General features: G+C 29.3%; 3 protein-coding genes across 18 annotated transcripts in view; 1 reads left to right on the plus strand and 2 right to left on the minus strand.

The window, feature by feature from the left end:
* The window catches only part of Vha44 (V-type proton ATPase subunit Vha44), an 8,691-nt gene extending 8,553 nt beyond the window's left edge, over positions 1–138 (minus strand). Inside the window, exon 1 of one of the 2 annotated variants that reach the window (XM_035881343.2) lies at positions 1–138. This exon is cut by the window's left edge and continues 41 nt beyond it. The gene's annotated coding sequence lies outside the window, so the exon portion shown is untranslated. The other variant, XM_035881340.2, reaches the window with a different exon arrangement.
* A 6-nt stretch (positions 139–144) lies between these two features.
* On the plus strand, positions 145–2,688 carry Efr (ER GDP-fucose transporter). The gene is made up of 5 exons (XM_035881349.2): positions 145–995; positions 1,071–1,287; positions 1,413–1,727; positions 1,827–1,978; positions 2,077–2,688. The coding sequence occupies exons 1-5, from the start codon at positions 919–921 to the stop codon at positions 2,321–2,323; spliced, it is 1,008 nt and encodes a 335-aa protein (XP_035737242.1). The 5' UTR covers positions 145–918; the 3' UTR covers positions 2,324–2,688.
* Positions 2,154–18,975, minus strand: AMPdeam (AMP deaminase). 15 transcript variants are annotated; one of them, XR_014983385.1, is made up of 14 exons: positions 12,966–13,308; positions 12,705–12,889; positions 10,889–11,104; positions 10,605–10,776; positions 7,289–7,445; positions 6,526–6,712; positions 5,895–6,442; positions 5,495–5,790; positions 5,297–5,423; positions 5,054–5,217; positions 4,686–4,980; positions 4,491–4,601; positions 4,147–4,408; positions 2,154–2,287 (listed from the first exon to the last, which is right to left on the minus strand). XR_014983385.1 is itself a non-coding variant. In XM_035881334.2 (11 exons), the coding sequence occupies exons 1-11, from the start codon at positions 17,338–17,340 to the stop codon at positions 4,238–4,240; spliced, it is 2,379 nt and encodes a 792-aa protein (XP_035737227.2). In that variant the 5' UTR covers positions 17,341–17,347; the 3' UTR covers positions 4,067–4,237. The 15 variants fall into 15 exon arrangements, 1 of the variants encoding a protein (XP_035737227.2); XR_014983381.1 differs by lacking the exons at positions 10,889–11,104; positions 12,705–12,889; positions 12,966–13,308 and adding exons at positions 17,190–17,347; positions 18,547–18,975; XR_014983390.1 differs by lacking the exons at positions 12,705–12,889; positions 12,966–13,308 and adding an exon at positions 17,190–17,206.
* Between the last annotated feature and the right edge of the window lie 363 nt (positions 18,976–19,338).

Genomic DNA, 19,338 nt, shown 5'->3' on the forward strand with positions numbered 1-19,338 from the left:
ACGTGGATGAAATACTTAAAAGAGCTCAAAAGAGTCGTTTGTTCATCCGGACTTCGTTAAAACAATCAGAAACCATTGTGACCTCACGTGACAGTAAAATTGCGTGCTGCTGCCTCTCGACCCACCCGACAACTAAACGATAAACCCTGTAATGGATCAGCTGACTTACAAAGCGTCTTCTACAAGCCCCGACGCAGTGCTGCCACTTATAAATTTCAAATAACTTTTCGTTTGCAACACGATTTCTATACTGTGAGACAGATATGTAGCGTGATAATAATTATACGTGTATATTAAAGATGTTCCTTATTTAGTCAGCAACAACTGAAATTTTGAAACCGCGCCATCTGACTTCAAAAGTATGGAGTTAAAGTCATAAACACAAGTGTTTTTAGAATGCAGTTTAGAAATCCAAAAAATATTTATTGACCTTCATATATGCTTGATTAATTGCATGTGCTTTTCTTAAATCGTTAAACAAACATTATATACGTAATTATTCATTTATATCAAGGAGCTATTTTGCAAAGTAATTTATTATATTATAAACAATATGATTTATTATTTTTGTTGATTATTTTTTTACAAATTGTAAATTACAATAATAACAATAAATAAATATACATTTTATATATGATTTAATCATTACATTTAAAAATGATCTATTAAATATGAACTGCCTAATTATATCAGAGATAATTTATCACCACACATTAATATTGTTATACGTCCGATAATACCATATATTATAAGAATTTACGTAATGGAATAGATAATCATGAATAGCTATTTATCAGTAGTATTTTAAATAAAGCGGTGCTTGTATTTCATGCGTCGACTAGAAACTCGAATAGTTCGTAATACGTTCGTCGAAGTGACTTGTAGGTTAAAAGAAGAAAATTAAAATAAATTTTTAAAATGCGTGCAGCAATTGCAATATTTTGTGTTTTTTTGGGATGCTGCACTAATGTAGTTTTTTTGGAACTGCTTGTTAAGTGAGTATCGATGTGTTCGCTTTTATGTAGTTTATTTAATGTATAGAAAAAAAAAAAATTATTTTTTACTTACAGAGATGATCCAGGTAGTGGAAATCTTATTACATTTTCACAATTTCTCTTCATAGCCATAGAAGGATTTTTATTCACTTCAAAATGCGGAACTGTAAAACCCAATGTCGGTATAAAAGATTATTTCATATTAGTGACAATGTTTTTTATTGCTAATGTTTGTAATAATTATGCATTTGATTTTAATATACCAATGCCTCTTCATATGATCTTCAGAGCTGTAAGTAAAAATTAAAGATGTAGTATATTTGTATCATATAGGCAAAATATCAATTATTTTATATATATATATATATATATGTAAAATGATTATATATATGTATATATATATTATGATCTTTTTAGGGTTCTCTGATAGCTAACATGATAATGGGTATTATAATATTAAAAAAACATTATGCATTGAGTAAATACTTATCTGTTTTGATGATAACTCTCGGAATTGCAATATGTACTATTGTCAGTGGCAAAGATATAAAATCCTTGCAATCTAAGCACGTTGAACATCTTCCAACAACACCATGGGATGATTTTTTTTGGTGGATGTTAGGTATTACATTATTAACTATTGCATTATTTGTTTCTGCTAGAATGGGTATATATCAAGAGGTATTACATGCACGATATGGGAAAAATGCAAGAGAAGCTTTATATTATACGGTAGGAAATTTTATAAGTATATATTATATCTAATAAAAATTGATATGTATTTTGGTATTAACAAAAGATTATTAATCAAAAAATATATAATCTTTTCAGCATTTATTACCATTGCCATTTTTTTTAACTTTGACATCTAATATTAAGGATCATTTAGTATTGGCAATGGCATCAGATCCATTGATTATACCTGTGATTAATTTATCTGTGCCAAAATTAATTGCTTATTTAATTGGAAATGTTCTTACACAGTATCCTTATAATATTTTATATTCATTATAATTATATAATTATACTATAATCATACTCATAATACGTAACATATATTTTCTCTTAATTGATTTTACAGATATATTTGCATAAGTTCTGTATTTGTATTAACAACAGAATGCAATTCACTTACAGTAACATTGGTAATAACTTTACGAAAATTCCTTTCTTTAATTTTTTCTATTATTTATTTCAAAAATCCATTCACTGTGTACCATTGGATTGGTACATTTCTAGTCTTTGTAGGGACAGTAATATTTACAGAAATAATACCAAAAATCTCTCAAAATCTGCAATACATTACAAAAAAAGAAAAAGTACAATAAGAAAGTATATAGTCTCAATTTTTTATTTAAACGAAATTGTGAAAATAAATGAATAAATGAATGGATAAGACATTTTCTCGTTAAATACATTATGGAGTAATATACAAAGTTAGTTTAATAAATTAAAATTGTAGTTTTAGCTAAAGAGTTTAAATTACTAATGCTGCTATATCAGAAATATATCTGAGAGTATTTATAAATATATTTTATAAGAAGTATATTAAAGGGTTTAATTGATATGGTATAAAGTATCGTAATAAACAAATGAAGTATTATTTCTTTCTAGTTCTTTACTTTTTGTTTTGCTAATTAAATAAAACGAAAGTAATAATCTTATATCTGAAGTGTACTATTCCTAATAACATAGTTTTTGAGGTTTATAAAAATATAATATAATAAAAATATAATAAGAAAAAATATTACTAAAAAAAAATATATTATAACAAATATTATTAAAAAATGAAAAGATTATCACACATTTGTGATAATTTCTTTAATAGATTAATTTAATATTTACTAATCCTAAAAATCATACAAAATAACATTCCACAGCCAAATTAGTTTTATAACTCTACTTATGAAACAAATAAAAATGTCAATATATATATTTAATGAATATACATTATAATTACAATGTAAATAGAAATGTTCCTATTTTTGGATTAAAAATTTTTGAATTATTATTATTAATGTTAATGAAGAAATAAATCAAGTTTTAATCAATATGTTAGAACGTATTTGTATTTTGTAGAATATACTCTATATAATAAATACATTTTATATATATATATATATATATATATATATATATATATATATATATATATTTCCATTTTTCTCTACAAAAAAATTCGTTTAAAGATTGTTTATTAAGTTACATTATAATATCGCATCATTATATATAGATATATAAATATAGGCTCATTAATAAGACGATTTTTTTAAATTTGCACCAGCAGAATTAATTGGGTAGAACTTAGTAAATTTGAAAAAATAAATAATAGTTAGAATTTGATATATGCATATAATATTTAATAACAAGTAGTCGATCTTTGATAAATCTGTTAAATTAATAATATTTTAAAATCTGAAATATAGAATTTCCATAAATATACATAGGTATGTGCCAAGATGAAATAATTTGTTTCATATAAAAATTAGATTTAATTACAAATTCAAATGATTAAACTTTATAAACAATTATGATATAAACGTATAAAAATATAAGAAACTAAAACTTAAATTGAAGAAATAGTAACATTATTATCAGATGTGGTTAGAGTGTAAAAAAGAGATTTTTTTTTCTTTTATATAAATTTCTGTTTTATAGCAAATGAATTTTTAATAAAATTATCAATCTTAAGAAAATAAGAATATTTCTGAATAACTAATTTTAAATTGGTCAACACACATAGATCTAAGATTTCATTCCATTACTTTTGCTCTTTGTGATAGGATTTCAAAGTCTTTTCTGAACAAAAAGACTTCAAAGATATTGCAAAAGACATTTCTATATAAGATCATTATAATTAGTTTGTTTACTTATACATAACAGTGGAAATATGTGTCATAAATAAAAATATAATATTTGATACCAAAAGGTATATAAAAGGTATTGTCAGATTCAGTTTAACAGACACTTTGAGAAATATAATACAGTTGAATTTTTTTCGTTTGGATTAAGAAATATAATCAGAAATATTGTTTTATGTTAATTTAGATAGAAGATAGTCTGCCTATAAAATATATCATATACAAATGCTGAATAAAGATTGTAAGAGAAATCAAAATAATTAATTCTATTATAGGAATCACAAACTTACCTGTTCCATTATAATTTTGTCCATATTTGAATTAATTCATTGCAAGAAAAATGTTGTATTGTTATAATACATTTTGCAAAGTTAACCAAAGTTAAAATAGTATAGATTCTGGTTTTTCTACGACTTTACAAATATTACATAATTCGTCGACCAGAGTTTCATATCTGTATGCCACTCGTATATCCGGTACGTTGGTCCTAGTAATATCATTACCAGCAACACCTTCTTTTGTATAATTTGGGCCAAGCCAATATTGTTTACTCTATAAAATAAATATGTATCTATATAAAAAATATTACACATATATAAAATATATACAAAACACTATTACGTATACAACAAACCTTGTGTGGGAAACCACTCATAAGAACTGAATTACGGGCTAATTCACACATATCACATGAACTGAGCTTCCATACTTGTGCTGCAATACTATATTCCTCCATTAAAGGCTCCTATATGCAAATCAAAATATTTTAGGAAACGTGTAGTAATACAGACATTATAATAGATGACTTTTTTATTTTATTTTTCCTTACTTTCGTGAAGTGAAATTGTAGAGGATCATCTGTTGAAAGACTTACACACAATCCTCTTGCAAGGTATTCTGGAAGAGGATTACGATGATAATTCAAAAAAAGAGAATTGTTACTTAAAGGAGACATGGCAATGCCAATTTGTGCCAAATAATACAAATACTGGAGTACGGGAACTTTTCTTAGCAAGAGGCCATGAGAAATATTTTCTGCCATCATATAACCACAAACAAGATGTTGAATTGGTCCAGCTTCTCCACAATGAGGGCGAAGAACGAAAGTATTTAAACCTTGCTCCCTGTGAAATAAATCATCTATATTTTCAAATGGTTTTTATAAAGAGTTCTTTTTTTATTAAAAATATAACTTACGCTCTAAAGTGATTCAACACTGTCATGTTTGCATAGGTATAATACTGGTAATATGCGTATGGAGGATTTTCAATGTCATCCCATTCTTCTGGGGGGCTAACATCTTTGTCAAATAATGGATTTTCAGGCTTACTTTCATCATCTACAGAATCAAAACCTATCACCTATTGAAAAATATTTTATATAATTCCATGATAAAAATTTTCAAGTAAAGCATATGATATTCAAAAAAGTTCAACTTACATATTGTAGAAACTTATGTAATTCAGGATGTGAATGTGGATCATTAGTTACTTCAAAAAGAGGTAAAAAGATATTATTTAAAATCTCTTGGAAGTTGGTCATAAGTTTATTTAGCTTGAAGATGTCGCTATAAATAAAGAATAACTAAATAGTATTTTATATATTTTTATGTATGCAATAAGTAAATGATAGGCTTACTAAAGTCTTGGAATTTGAATGAGCCAGCGCACATTGTCCGAATAAACATCGCTCTGTATCGCCCATTTAGCTAACTTATCCCATTCTTCAGGATTTTTTCCATAAATGGACAGTCGTAATTCTGCATTTTGATATTTCGATTCTTCAAGATCGCTTGCCACTTCTTTAATTATACTTGCAAAAAATTTACCATTAAGATAATTATCAGTTTTAAGAAAAACTTCACGAAGTCTGCTTTCACCAATAGGATTATATTTAGCATTGAATTTATCGAACCTATGAAATGTGTTTCTATCCTGTGAAAAACAAAAAAAAAAAAAATAAAAGAAAGAAAGAAAGGGGAAAACATTATTAACATTTTTTGTATAATTCTGTAATCCAACAACGTTTGAAAACTTACAGCATGTACGTCTAGCATATCTACGCTTAAATCGTATGTTGTTAAATTCATTGATTGGAATACTTCGCTCAGTGTCATAGTCTCACCATTTTTCGAACACGTAACAATTTCATCCGCATGATTCTTTAATGTTTTCTTTATAAATCTAAGAAGATGTTTTTGATTCATACAGGAAGCCGCATGAATATGTGTATCGACCTTTCTTATATTATAAAAGTCTCTATGTGGAACAGCTTTCTGACTAGCCAACTCTCTAAGTTCATTCAACAAAACGTGCAACTGGTACTTGGATGAGAGATAACTCAATCTTCTATAGCAAAAAGATTTTAAAGGACCGTCGGCGATCATGGTACAAAGAAGATTCATGTCCCTAACAAAGGCTGCTAAATCTGGATAGGAATATGGAAGTGGTTCTCCATTTTTCGCGTCCTCTTCATTAGCGAAAACATTGAAAACACCATTTATGGGTAAAATTGTATAATTTTTTGCTGGTGGGAATTTGCATTCCCAAGGATCTCCACGTGATGCAGGTGCATGTACCGGATGATCTGTGATATCAATAAATAAATGTATCTTTATTTTTTCAAATATTTTTAAATCTATTGTCTTTTTAATGATTTCATACGCGTACCTGCGATAGCTTTACGATCATCATGTTGAACTTCATCATTCGAAGTAACAGGTCTTTTATCGATGCTACGTAAAAATTTGGTCGTAATAGAAGGAAAACTTTGTTTAGAATTATTCATATACTTTTCTCGTATCACCAAGGCTTGAACGAGCATTTGCGATGCTTGTTGAAGATCTTCCAAAGGTACCTAAAAATATATATGAAATGTAAATTAATATAGAAATGCCTTATTTATATATTAATTTTTGCTGATCTTCCGATCTTTCTACGGGTTTGTCTAGAACCCATTAGATAATAACGCGACACCTTGTGAACTTACTGAACCGTTCAATAATGAAGATAAGTTAAATGTGTGTCGATGATCGATTAAAGGGGATATCACGATGTATGTTATTTTTGAACATAACTACATATGTACATTCAATGTCCATTGTATTATTTTATTTTTGTTCAATCAAACGAAATCCTTCTAAAGATTGGTTTTTTTCTTTTTTTTTTTTTTTCACATTATTTCAGATAGCCCATTTTTGCGGGGAAGAAAAAACATGAAAGCATAATAGGCAAAGACTTGTGTTTGACAAAGGTTTCTTGAGTGACAATGCACACACAGGGTTTCTTGACCAAGTTAAGTCTCAAAAGAGACATATGACGGGTGTCCCTAATTCTGTAGATCAATTTTAGATAATGTAAGCAAGAAAGCTTTTCTAGTAATATTCCTTTCTTTTTCTTTTTTTTTTTTTCTTTTTTTTTCTTTTTAACTTACCCCCGATGTATCTTCTCCGGATATTGAAACTCGTTGAAAATGTGGCACAAAATCATTTTCCTCGAAATTAAACGAGGGATCATCAACGTAGTCGGGTACTCCAGGACCAATCGACGGTTCATAATGACTGCGTCGCTCTTCGAGATCCTTTGCGGCTCTATATATATATATGTATATAAAAGAAAAAGAAAAAAAAAAAAAAGAAAGAAAAAAATATATGTCAAAATTCTCAATAAAAATATAAGCAAAGGAGGAAGAAGCATCTTAGTGGCAGCGTTTTGATATTTAAAAATCAACGCAATTACTTGGCATCTCATGATAATTATGTTACTCTATCAATGTCTGACGAAAGTATCAACAAAGGAAATAATTATTATGGCATTAGAATGATATAATGAATAGATACACGGCTTAACTGAAAACTATTTTATGGAAATAATCATATTTTTATAGATATCCTATTGAATGATCATATCTTATTTTGTGAGTCAGACTTTATCGCAATGCGATATCTACTCGATGTATTATAGTATATCGAAGAATGTTGTTCTCAACGTGAAAGGACAAGGATTCAAGCTTCATAAATATATCTACTTATTTTCTCTCTTTTTTGCAATTACAAATATCTTTTGATTTACCTCAGAAGTATGGTATTATCCCGTAGCCATCTTTTTGATTCGTTTGCACCAGCAAACATGTTACGTATTCCTATTTTTATTTGCGATTTTTCGTGTTTCAAGCGCGTCCTCGAAGACGCACAAACTTTTTTTTAACACAAAGTCTTTTTACAAATGGATCTATTTTATTTATGTTAAATACAAAAATTTTTATACGATTTAATTACTAATAATACTTTGAAAGTCCTTTTTCTTATAACTACACTGTTATAGCATTTAGAGAAACTTTCTTATTGTTTTGTATGAATTATTATAATTGCATATTCAACGAATTTAATAATCCATGATTTTAGATAATCTACTGAAGTATTTAGTGCATCCAAACGTATGTAAGTACACCTGCAGTTATAAATAGCGTGTAGTGGGGGGTTTCTTCTCCATGCGGCCAAGTTTCCCTATCAGTCATATGTTATCCTTCACTTATTTTGTGTATACGCGCGCGTATGTATGTGTACGTTAGTTGTGCTCTAACTTATGTAAACGTAACTATCACATTATGACATCTCGTTGTATAGTATAAAATAAGCACGGTGGAATAACATATGATTGACAGAAAGGGAACCTTCGCTGTAAAGAATTAACAATGGCAAATGTACACATTTGAATTTTGTATTTGTAAATATTAGTGCTTTCTAATTAACGCGAAAAATCAAACATGATAATGAAAGTAGTACCTGTTGCTATAACATCACCGTTCCCTTTGATAATTTAAATCGTACTTGGTTCTCGATTAACCACGTGCGATCGATCATTGAATGCGATCTATCAAACATTTGTTACATCTACCGTGTACGTCATAATATATGATTATCGGTAAAAAAAAAAAAAAAAAAAAAAAAAAAAAAACACATAGGAATCCTATAGATTCTTAACACTTATAATACTCGTGCATAAGATGTTGTGTCACACTGCAGTAAAAGAAAAGAAACCGTCCAATGTCAGGGTAATGCGGTAACTCGTCGTACGATTATAATACCCATCTAATTCCTGCCACCCTTAACAAGAAAAAAGAAAAAAAAAAAAAAAAAAAAAAAAAAGAAAAGAAAAGAAATAATGACGCAAGGTGAATCTAATCTATATTCTCACGATCGATCGTCAAAGAAAATTCGAGACATAGCGATAAAAGAACGTTAAAATTCACTTCGACGTTTAAAGAGAATACTTCGAATATTTTCTTCTCGTTAGAAAGAGAAGGAACTTTCACAGCGAATGCTTGCTTATAAATGCAATAAATCTTTATTTTCTATCATCAAACATTTCGTTACTATTATCTCTTCGTGTCTCCTGCATTTTTTTTTTTGGATCGAATATCACGGACGATATAGTAACTTGTACGTCCGATCGCGTCAACGTTCGCGCAAGTACTGAGAACGATAGTAGCCGAGGGCAAATCACCAGCAACCCCTTCCTACTTTCGTGTCGTATGCGTTCCTCGTATTATGTGTAAAACCGATACAGCACTATATACTTCCGTTTATACGCTTCTCATCCTTCTCTACGTTTCCACTACTTTCCAATCATATCGTCACTATATTCGTTTCAATTATGGATTTCTCTAATCATTTATATATAAATAAGAAACGCAGCGAGTCGCATTAGTAATTGTAAACGTGATTTTATCTCGTAGAAACGTGAAATATCTTACATTAGAAAGTCGAATGTTACACGTTAATTAATATACCATTATGTTAATTAATACAGCGATTAAATAACTTCTCCAATTTCTTGTGAATCCTTTCAAGAAAATTATCGTTATGCTATATTACGTTCAATTGCACAAAGTGAATATGGTACAGAAAAAAAAAAAAAGAAGAAAAAAAGAAAGAAAGAAAAAATTAAATAAAATACAAATAAAAAAGCAAATTCTACCCATTATTGCTATATGCATGTATTTCTATCTTGTATAAACTGACATATTTATCTTTATTCGTTTTTTTTATTCTATCAATATTGACAATTGATAACTATTATACGCAATAATAAAACAACAAGACGTAAACGTAAAATTATACTGAATAAAAAAAGAATACAATTATGGGGTTATATGTACACATATTGCCTTCGATGTATGTATATTATACTTATATAGACGAAGATGTATAAAGGCAGATAGGTAAAGTTATATCGAATAGCACGGAGCCTAATCATGCAGGCTCCGTACTGAATTATTGATCGCGACTTTATAACACATACAGAAGAATAATAATAGATATACAATTGGCAAGAATCCTTGATCATAACGCATACGATGTATGTATTACAATATGTAATCGATTGAAGAATTTAAAAATATATTAGGATAAAGAGGAACTGATATCTTTATACTCTTTCTCTCTCGTACACGCAATATATACGCATTATATATCTTTATTTCTCACTTTCACAGTTTCTATACCACCATGAAGAAACAGTATTACGCAATGTGTGTATACATGCAAGGTGATAGGATAAAAGCGCGACCTCGTTTCAAGATTCTTGTGTTGAGTTTTCATGAATTCCGAAGCGACCGTGGGATCGATTGGTGTACATATTTCAAGGTTACACAACCTTGTAAACAATCGTTATAATTTGTTATACATTCAACGTTAGCTTGTTTTTTCTATGATAATAATACATACGGCAATAGGATTTAGACTTACTTGACGGTGAGCTGTCTTTGAATGAGGAGCTTCTTTTCGATCTGCTCGATCGGGAATTGTGGTACTTCGTAAGGCGCTGAGATTTCATTTGGTAATTCTTGCGGAGCAAGTCTCAAGGAAGTACCACCACTTGCTCCACCACCTTCGAGACCATAGACGGGACTTTCGCTACCTGTAAGAAAAAAAAAAGGAAAAGATATTTTAGAAACTCTACTAGATATAAATGGAATATATAATTGGTATGTGAGAACGAAAGCAAAAAAGAAATATTTTTTGAGAGTTACCAATATCTTTTATTTGACCGGTTTTCTGTAACCATTCGGTTACGGAATTACGTTTATATCCCGTTAAAAATTCATTATCACTTCCCAGTACCATCGTATATAGATATATCCCCGTAATCTTTCTATAATAAGTTTTTTTAGAAATTCCACTTCGGTTATCGTCTTAACTTCGACCGATAAAATCTGACCGTTGAAACATCAATCGTTGTTAAGAAGCTAGGAATAAATTAAGATTTAATTATTATTATTATCGCGCAATACTCTCGACATTTTGTAATCGATCGGTACAAAGTGCAATAGTAAAATATATATATTTTTTTCTTTTTCTTTTTTAACAAAATCTGAGAAATATATTAATCGACGTTTATAAATCGTACAGCTTCGAATTCGATCGGTCTTTTAAAGTTTAAACGATCTTCATAAAATACCTAGTAATAAATCTAGAATGATGATTGTTGCACGTAGAAACCAATCACATAGTCTTAATAAATCGGAAAAATAATCAAGTTATCGTAAATCGATAAAAGTATGAAATGAATGCACTTCAACGATTAAAAAGAATGGCACGTGTAAAATACGAATCGAAGTTCTTTCTTTATATAACAAAAACAAAAAAAAAAAGAAAAAATAAAGAAAGAAAAAGGCAAATGTATTTTCCTTTATGAAGAATTATAATTAGAATATTGTTCACGACGTATGCGTATGTATATACGTATATAAGTGATATACATACGTATGTACACACAATTGCTAACTAGTTAACTAAAACAAACACTTGTAATTGTTGAACACTCATTCAAATTTACTCGTGTCGCAATGGCAAACTCTTTTTACGTGTATTACCAACGATTATTCGAAAATTCACTTCTTATTTCGTCTCTTTAAAAGACGCCATAAGAAACTGGTTCTGTAGTTTATAGATCGACGCACGCGAGCATAACTATTATTAGAAATAGTAGGGATAGATTATGGCGTGCGCTCTCTTCGAAGGAGTGGCAATTTCTACTTTTTTTCTTTTTCTTATTACTTTTTTATTTTTTTTTATTTTTTACTTAAAACAATTAAACTCGAGAGAAAATTCACAAGTAGCAAAGAAAAATTTGTGAAACGAGTATATAGTATCGATTAAAATATTTTTTAATAAACCGTTCATTTATTAAAAGGAAAGATATGTGTGTGTGTGTATAAAATCGTATATTTTAAATATTAAAGCAGATATATAATTATATCTGATATTAACGAAGCTTGTCGTACATCATTGAAATCAAAATGAAAATTTAAATATTTATTCGAACGTAATAACCTTTTTTCGTTGCTGATAATACGTCGAAATGATCAGTTCGTATCAGATAAAGGTTATCAAATCAGCAACGTTCGATGTCGAATTTAAGACACGATTAAATATAAAAATATCATTGCCAGATAGAATGAAAATTGTTATTTACTCAAGCTAATGAATCCTTCTCTATAGACGGATTAAAAGATGAAAGATATTGTGAAATTAGATTTAAGATTCACGTAGGAGGACATTTAAATATTTTCACGAAAGAAGGACGCATATTTTTGATGTACACTTCTCTCGAAAAGACGATATAATGACAGATCGATCTTATAATAACTGGGATGATTCAAAGAAGATGTAAATCGACATAAACAAAATAGAACACGATAATATTTATATCGTACAGTAATAATATTCTAATCGATAAATTAGTTAAAATCGAAAGTCACTTTATCGAACTAAAGAGAAATACAATACGAGGAGTATGTTTATCAAAGAAAGACCGTTTCCTTTTGCTTTTAACTACACACTTACGAACGAGATATGTATTTATTACGGCACGGTACGTGGAAAATTACATTCCTAAATCTAGAACGGGTCTAGAAAGGTCTTTTATCGACGACTATCTATCGTCGTTTCAATGTCCTTTCAAGAGTCACACCGAGAAGACGTACTGTTGAGGTTGTAAACGTTGAGATCGATAAATATCAATGGAATTTCTAAAATCATTCAATATATATCTTAAAACGAGAACACTTTTGTTGACCGAACAATAACTATTTTAATAACACACACTTAATATTGAATCTCGAAAAGAGAAAAGAAGAGTGGAACGAATTCAGTTTGTGTTTGAGAGGTCGGTGACCATGTTAACTGGTCGCAAGTGTCGAATACACTGACTGTAGCGTGAAGTTGGCACTTGGTAGACATCACAGAATCCGTACGCGAAACACAGTAAACACGCACATGGGGCACAAGAGTACGTGGAATGTGTAAGGTGCTACCATCCGGGACATTGTGCCAAGATGCCGTGTTTTCTTTTTGGTAGCGCCACGGAGAAATCTTGAAATCATTTCTCTCTCTCTCTCCTTCTATTATTTATTTTTTTATTCCTTCTAATGGCCATTTTTTCATAGAACTATCGTACAGAGTTGATAATTAATTTCAATGGCTAAAGATATCTTTCGGTCTATGTTCCAATTTCTTTTTCCCTAATTTTTTCGTTATTTATCATGAGAATAACAATTTGATGAACGATTGATGAATTATTATTATTATTATTATTATTATTATTTTATTATAATTTAGAATATCTCTTTGTTTATATAAACGCACATCTACGTCGGAACAATTTAACACAGAATTAAGTTATTTATATATAAATTTAAATATATGCATATATATATATATATATATATATATATATATATATATATAAACTTGATCATTCTATGAGGATAGATGAACAATGTTGCTGTCCGATAGTAAGAACAATCAATGTTCAATCCCTTTTCATTGCTCGACAAGTCCTCGTCTATACTGATTTTCCATAAATACTATTTAGTAAAATGCGTATTGAAACATGTCCTTTGTACATTTATTAATAAATTTAAATCTCATGTATAACACAAAAGATATTTTAATTTAAGGTAAAATTTTATCGAATTAATGATTCATTGAATACTCATTAATAGATTTTCGAGAATATGTTTAGCAACGCAATAGACTATATATAAAATGCATAGTATATTTGTATACTTAAAGTTAATGTAGCCAGAAAGAAATGGTTCTTGGGGATTGTTCGAGTTATTTCATATTTTTCTCGTGGAAAGTCTTCCCAGTGAATCAAGTTTTGGCAACGAACCAAAGTCTCCTTTCTCGATGAGACTCTTCTTTGCTTGCTAGTGAAAAAGATCAATACTATCCCTTGGCATCGTTATCTACGTACGTACAAAATTCCTTATGTACTCAGGTTTCCTTGATTCTTCGAATATAACAAATTTTTGTTTTTTTTCTATCTAAGTGTTTGATACGTATATCAGCCTTCAATGTTTATCTTCTACCTGCATACTCTTGTGTTTTGTAGTACGGAATCGCTATAAATAAACATATGTACGTCGTCGGACGAAAATATCAACGAGAAATATATTTTCGTAATACGCACTCTATGCTAGTGACATTCAAGGATAAATTCGCATTTAACGTAGTAATGTTTACATTGAATACACGAAAACATTTACACAGCGTTTGTTAAATTGAAGAGATCCAAGAGAACGCTTTCTTTCGTCATTAAACAATCTAGATATTTATCTAACGAATTTATAGAAATTTATCTTCCTTTACAATAATGAATTATATAAAAATTCTCAAGTGGTCGTTGAATATTCATTTATATTTTCGTTCAATTGCTTCATCGATACTAGTACACTGTAAGACGAAAGAAAAGAAAGAAAAAAAAAAAAAATAAAAAGAACATTGTAACAAATACTCTGTACTTCGTCATCGTGAAAAAAGAATGTTTGTTATAACAGTTATGCTAATCTCCGTTGATAAGTTATAAAACGTTCCTAGTCATAAACAGGTTTTACTCATATATACCTATATGTATATATACATATACATCTCGGCAGAACGCATAGTAAGTATGACAGCTCGTTTGGCTCGTTTCAATTTTATAAAGAATACATATTTTATAAAAAATATATATATATAAATATATATATGTGTACATTTAAACTTCTAAAAATAATCATGAAATAAAAATGTCTACCTGTTTTACTTGGATGAGATTTTCGCGCTATCGTTAAATCCGTTTCGTACATAATAGTTCCTTGTTGAAGATATTTCAACACTATCGACGATTTATCGAATAATGACATTATTAAAAATATCTTCTTTCCGATTATAAAAATATATCGAGAACAATGATAATACGAGCGTTAAGGAAAAGAGAGAACGATAGACTTATATCGACTTAGTAGACTTATAACGACTACTTGCTTATCGTTAACAGAAGAATTTTTTTTTCTTATCAATCCCCCACTTTTAATTCTCTTTCAAGCATATTGTTTCAAATAAATCATTTATGAACTTACACATATATATATATATACACCTTCTCATCAAGTGACGATGTATGTATATAGTTACCTATCTACCAATACGAAACGTCGTTGATAAGGTATCGATAGTCGCATTAAAACCAGTCTGATTTCCCTAGTCGACGAAAATAGCTACATGTAGACGGTCGTTTTAAAAGATCACTTACGCAACTTTAACGCGTCGAATACGTTCAATGACAGTTTGTTTTCAATGCGATTGAAAATGATACGATTATATTACATTCAACTCTGCGTTGAATATCAATAGTTTTTTCTTTTTTCTTTCTTTCTTTTTTTTTTATTTGTACAACGAAATCTATGAAAATGAAATTTCCACAGTTACCTTCTTCGGTATCGACCAGGAAGATTGACGGTAGACGAATTCCAAGAAAGGTTTCGTTTTCCGTTGTAGTGACACCTCTGCTTGACATTTTTTTCGTTAAGAAAAATATATTAGACCGGTTTACGTGCGATTATAGATTGGAACACACTACTTTAATGAACGAAATTGTACATCTATTTGTACATTTATACGCGATGACCGATAGTTCTTACTTTCGACGTGGCTCGTTATATTGTATAGCAAACAAATAATTTGTTTAAATAAGTGACGTAAAACTACGTTTTACATAATACTATTCGGCTGATTGAATGATTGGTCGTTTTACACTTTGCTTTATTACTTAACGACATAACACATATCCCCTAAATGTTATGATACATACTATATAAGTAGCAAATATTATATTTGGAAGATAATAGATACGAAAGATTCAGTAAATAATTATTCAATCTTTCACTTTCACTTTGTTCAGTATTATTTTGTTGATTTAACGTAATATCTATAAGAATCTTTTTAAACAAAATGTATCATCGATAATACTGTTATTAATCAAATTTAAAAACTGTACGTATATATTACTCGAGATTAATATAAAAATTTTTTAAAAATGTCCAAATACAAAGTAATAATTGTCTTTTGAGATAATTAATTTTAAATAATGATATTTAACGCGTGAAGAGACAAGATCGCGAGTGATGTGTACTGACTGTTCGTGGCAGTCGAACTGAACTATACTAACGCGAAACTAACGAGAGTTATTTTCTTTCTGTTCATCTACCGACACCTTCGGAGGATCCCGAACTCAGTTGGAATAAGAGACAGTGAATATTCTGACATCGTCGAAAATACTACAAGGAGAGAAAGAAGAAGAAGAAGAAGAAGAAAGAGAGACGAAGAAGAAACGTGTGCAGGCTTAATGCCAATCATAAGAAAGATCTGTTAATAAATCTTAAAATCTTTCCATTTTATATTTAGAATATTTAAGAATTATCCCAAAACAATTTACTATGTTTTCATTAATTGTAAGAACGAACCAAGTGGAACGTTCATTAAAACCCGTATATTTCTATTTAATAGAAAATTATTCAAAGAAACTTACGTAAATGTGCATACATTATTAATATATTTATCGATTAATATATTGTTTTTAAAAGATTATACAATTTCAATCGGTAATTTCATCAACACTTAGAACGTCGTTATCATCACGTTCGCCGACAATTTTACAATTAAACGAGCATCAAATATATAATTCTTATCGTGACAACAGATTATGAATATCCATTAGATTGCTTATATTATCCCATCTTTCGTCGCACGAAAGGTAAAATTGATGAGAGTTCGTGAGGTTTGCTTAAAGAGTAAGAAATCGATATATGTATTTATATATCTACGTAAGTATATAAAGATGAATAGAGTTAGAAAACGAAATTGATGCTAAATGATCGATTGTAAGTTTATTCCCTTTTTTTTTTTTCTGTATTACATTCGTCATTCTTTTATTTCTTTTTTCCTTTTTTTTCGGGACAATTTTTATTTCATAATTTAAAAAGAAAATTCATTTGTTCGACTTACGACCACGTTGATCAACATTGTGTCCTGGTGTCGTGGAACTATCGGCATCACCTTCGCCATCAAGTTCGTAATAAATCCTGTCGGTTGCAACGTTAACGTCTTTTACTCCGTTTACATCTACTACGCCATTCAATGCAACAGTATCCTCCATATTTTCCCTGTGGACATTCGTTTTTTCGTATTAACGCGTTACAAAATTGATTATAAAGATAGACGACGATGAGTCCATTCAAGACAATAATATGGACTATGATGAAAAGCAAAAAAAAAGAATAAATATAGTACTACAATTGTAACCTTCTTTTTTCTTTATCCTCAAAGGAAAGCAAAGAAATAAAACTAATTTTAACGAAGCTTACTATCACATAATTATAGGATAACTAAATCTAATGTCGCATTTGTAAAAATGTAATGATAGTTGAGTGAAGAAAAATTAAAATGGATAATGCAATTATCATTAATACGATTTAAACTATATTCTATTTTTCTTTCCTCATAAGATTTCATTGTTTGTCAATGATCGTTTTATTACTTATTTCATTGTTAGTTTACAAATTCTAAAGCGCTCTTATAGAGACCCTTGAATTCGTGTTCTTTTAATAGATCATTGAGAAGTTAATTCAAGCTCGTTAAATTACACTGTAAAAGGGGAGAGGTCTCTAATTTGATTACTGAAAAAGGTTAGATAGTTATACTATCATGATAGTGTGAATCTATATTATTATTTTTTCTACAATAGAAATATTCTCAGTATTAATGTAACTTCCAGCGTATACGAATTCTTCGAAATTAATAGATAATGGAATCAATATTGTTGAACTTGTTACTCATTCTATACTTAGAAAGTATTAGACTTGCATGAAATAATGAAACTACTACTTTAATCAATTTCTGCTAGAAGAATGCTTATATATATATATATATATTAAAGAAAATAGTAAACAAATCTTATTAAAGTATAAATCAATAATTATAAAAATATCAAGAGGTCACTGTAATTCATTCAAGATATATATATATATATATCCGTGTGCAGTTTGTTTGTGCGCAGATGCAAACTGCACCTTAAACGCAATTCGTTGATTTTTTTCGAGCATGTGTGACACATTAAAAAGAATTGTTTACCTCTATCAATCGATAAAAATTGTATAAATGAAAACGAGAATTCTTTTTTTTCTTATCGAAATAATAGGAACGATCGATATATAATCAATGATAAAGTTTAACGCCGAATGATAATTTTCAAAGAAAAATACAACACACATTTAGATATTATTACTCGTATAGACTATTCCAATAGATTATTCCAATATACGTCGAACGACGATCAATCACTCGAGTCGTATCTTATACTTACATTTTTTTTTTTTTCTTTTTTTTTTTCTTTAATGAACAACGTAGAAAATTCAAGGAATGTCGAATGAATGTGTGAAAATTGAAAATTCTTGTTATGTTTAACGTAGAAATTGAAAAAGCGAATGTCGACGAATTGTAATCACATTGGTTCCAAGGACGACATGAAAGCCGGTTAAAATTCGACCAATCACGTGGCGCTTGGAATAACTGACAAAATACGCGCGCGTTTCTAGAGAACGACAATGGAATGAGAGCGCGACGCACGGTATTTATCCTTTCTTTCCCCTTGATAAGAAACACAAATGTACGGGGTTTACTCGTTGGAAGAAGAGATAATATGGAGGAAGCACTCGCATGTGCGATAATGAGAGTATATATATATATATATCTTTGCTTCTTCTATCGTTTTTAGGACACAATGGAGATGACAGTTTGAAGAACTTTAGCCGGAATACATTAAAAGAAACGATTGTAAAACAAGAACGGTAATTCTCAACACACGCTGGAGCGTGCTGCTGGTCAGCGACTGTCACTACTGCATACCGGAGTTACCATGTATGCGTGCAGGACCGTATCACGTCTCTTGAAAAGTCAGACCCATTCTCGATAATTTCTTTTTGATTTTATAAAAATAAACAAAAAATCTATCGTATCGTGTCAACATAATTATACAAATTTTTATAAAATTATACTGCGAATATAATAGTTATAGGTTAGAAAGATACTTCCCGAAGAAATTCGACGAAACTAAATACAAAGATGTATTTACAAAAGGTATCGTGCAAACGAATTT

Source organism: Vespa mandarinia, chromosome 20, assembly GCF_050613455.1.
Source record: "Vespa mandarinia isolate Hongniang chromosome 20, ASM5061345v1, whole genome shotgun sequence".
NCBI lineage: Eukaryota > Metazoa > Arthropoda > Insecta > Hymenoptera > Vespidae > Vespa > Vespa mandarinia.